This window comes from Suricata suricatta, chromosome 2, assembly GCF_006229205.1.
Source record: "Suricata suricatta isolate VVHF042 chromosome 2, meerkat_22Aug2017_6uvM2_HiC, whole genome shotgun sequence".
Classification (NCBI taxonomy): domain Eukaryota; kingdom Metazoa; phylum Chordata; class Mammalia; order Carnivora; family Herpestidae; genus Suricata; species Suricata suricatta.
In genome coordinates, this window is record NC_043701.1 from 173,279,225 (window position 1) to 173,280,116 (window position 892).

The window sequence follows — 892 nt, forward strand, 5'->3', positions numbered from 1 at the left end:
CCGGAAGGCGGGGCCCGGCGGGGCCCCGCGGGGCTTGGAGGGTCTGGGCTGCAGGGGTGAGCGCGCCCCAGGTGCGAGTGCCCAGCGTCCGGCCAGACCGGGGGCGGGGGGGAGGACGGAGGGGGGGCAAGGCCAGTAACTTTCTCCGAGTTCGCAACCGACACCTCCTCCCCGCCGGCCTGCGTCTGGGGAAGCGCGCGGCTCGGGCCCCCGAGTCCTCCCCCCCAGCACGCGCGCCCCGCAGCCCGACCCCATCCCTACCTCGGACCAGGATCCGGCGGCAGTAATCCGGGTCGGCAGCGGAATTGGATTTACTTTTGTTACAATCTTCCGCGGCGCCCGACGCAGAGAAGGCGCCCTGCGACTCCTTGAGGAAAGCGGCGGGGAGGTTCCCCTCCGCACCCTTGCTCTCCCGGCTCTCCTTGTGCGCGTTCTTCGAGACCCGGGCAGCCTCTGCGTCCGAGTGGCACCGAACGTCCATTTTGTCTGATTTCCCGAACATTGGGGGGGGGGGGAGAAAAAGGAAAAAAGAAAGAAAAGAAAAAGAGAAAAAAAAAAAGAAAAAGGGGGGAAAAAAAAAGAGGCACCGCGGGGACAAAATCCTACAAAGGAGCTCCTGCGCCCTGCCCAGAGAGAGGCAAGCGGCAAGAATGAATGTCCCCGCGGGGCGACTGCGGCGGCTGCGGGCGGGTCAGCGGCGACCGGAGAGTGGCGCGCTCGCGGACAGGCGGCGGGTGTGATCCCGGATCCCGGTGGAGCCGCGGAGAGGCTCGTCAGCGTCCGCGTCCTCTGAGCACGTCCAGTGTCCCCAGCCTGGCGATCAGGTAGCAACTCCGAAATGCTGCGGCTCCCGCCTGTGACTGAGGCGGCGACTTCCAGTGGTCCGACACCC

The 892-nt window shown here is 66.7% G+C and overlaps 1 protein-coding gene across 1 annotated transcript in view; it reads right to left on the bottom strand.

Moving 5' to 3' along the window:
- VAX1 (ventral anterior homeobox 1) overlaps positions 1-502 on the bottom strand; it is a 3,730-nt gene extending 3,228 nt beyond the window's left edge. Inside the window, 1 exon segment of the mRNA XM_029916998.1 lies at positions 262-502. Within this exon segment, the coding sequence (XP_029772858.1) occupies positions 262-502 (241 nt within the window).
- Positions 503-892: the final 390 nt, after the last annotated feature.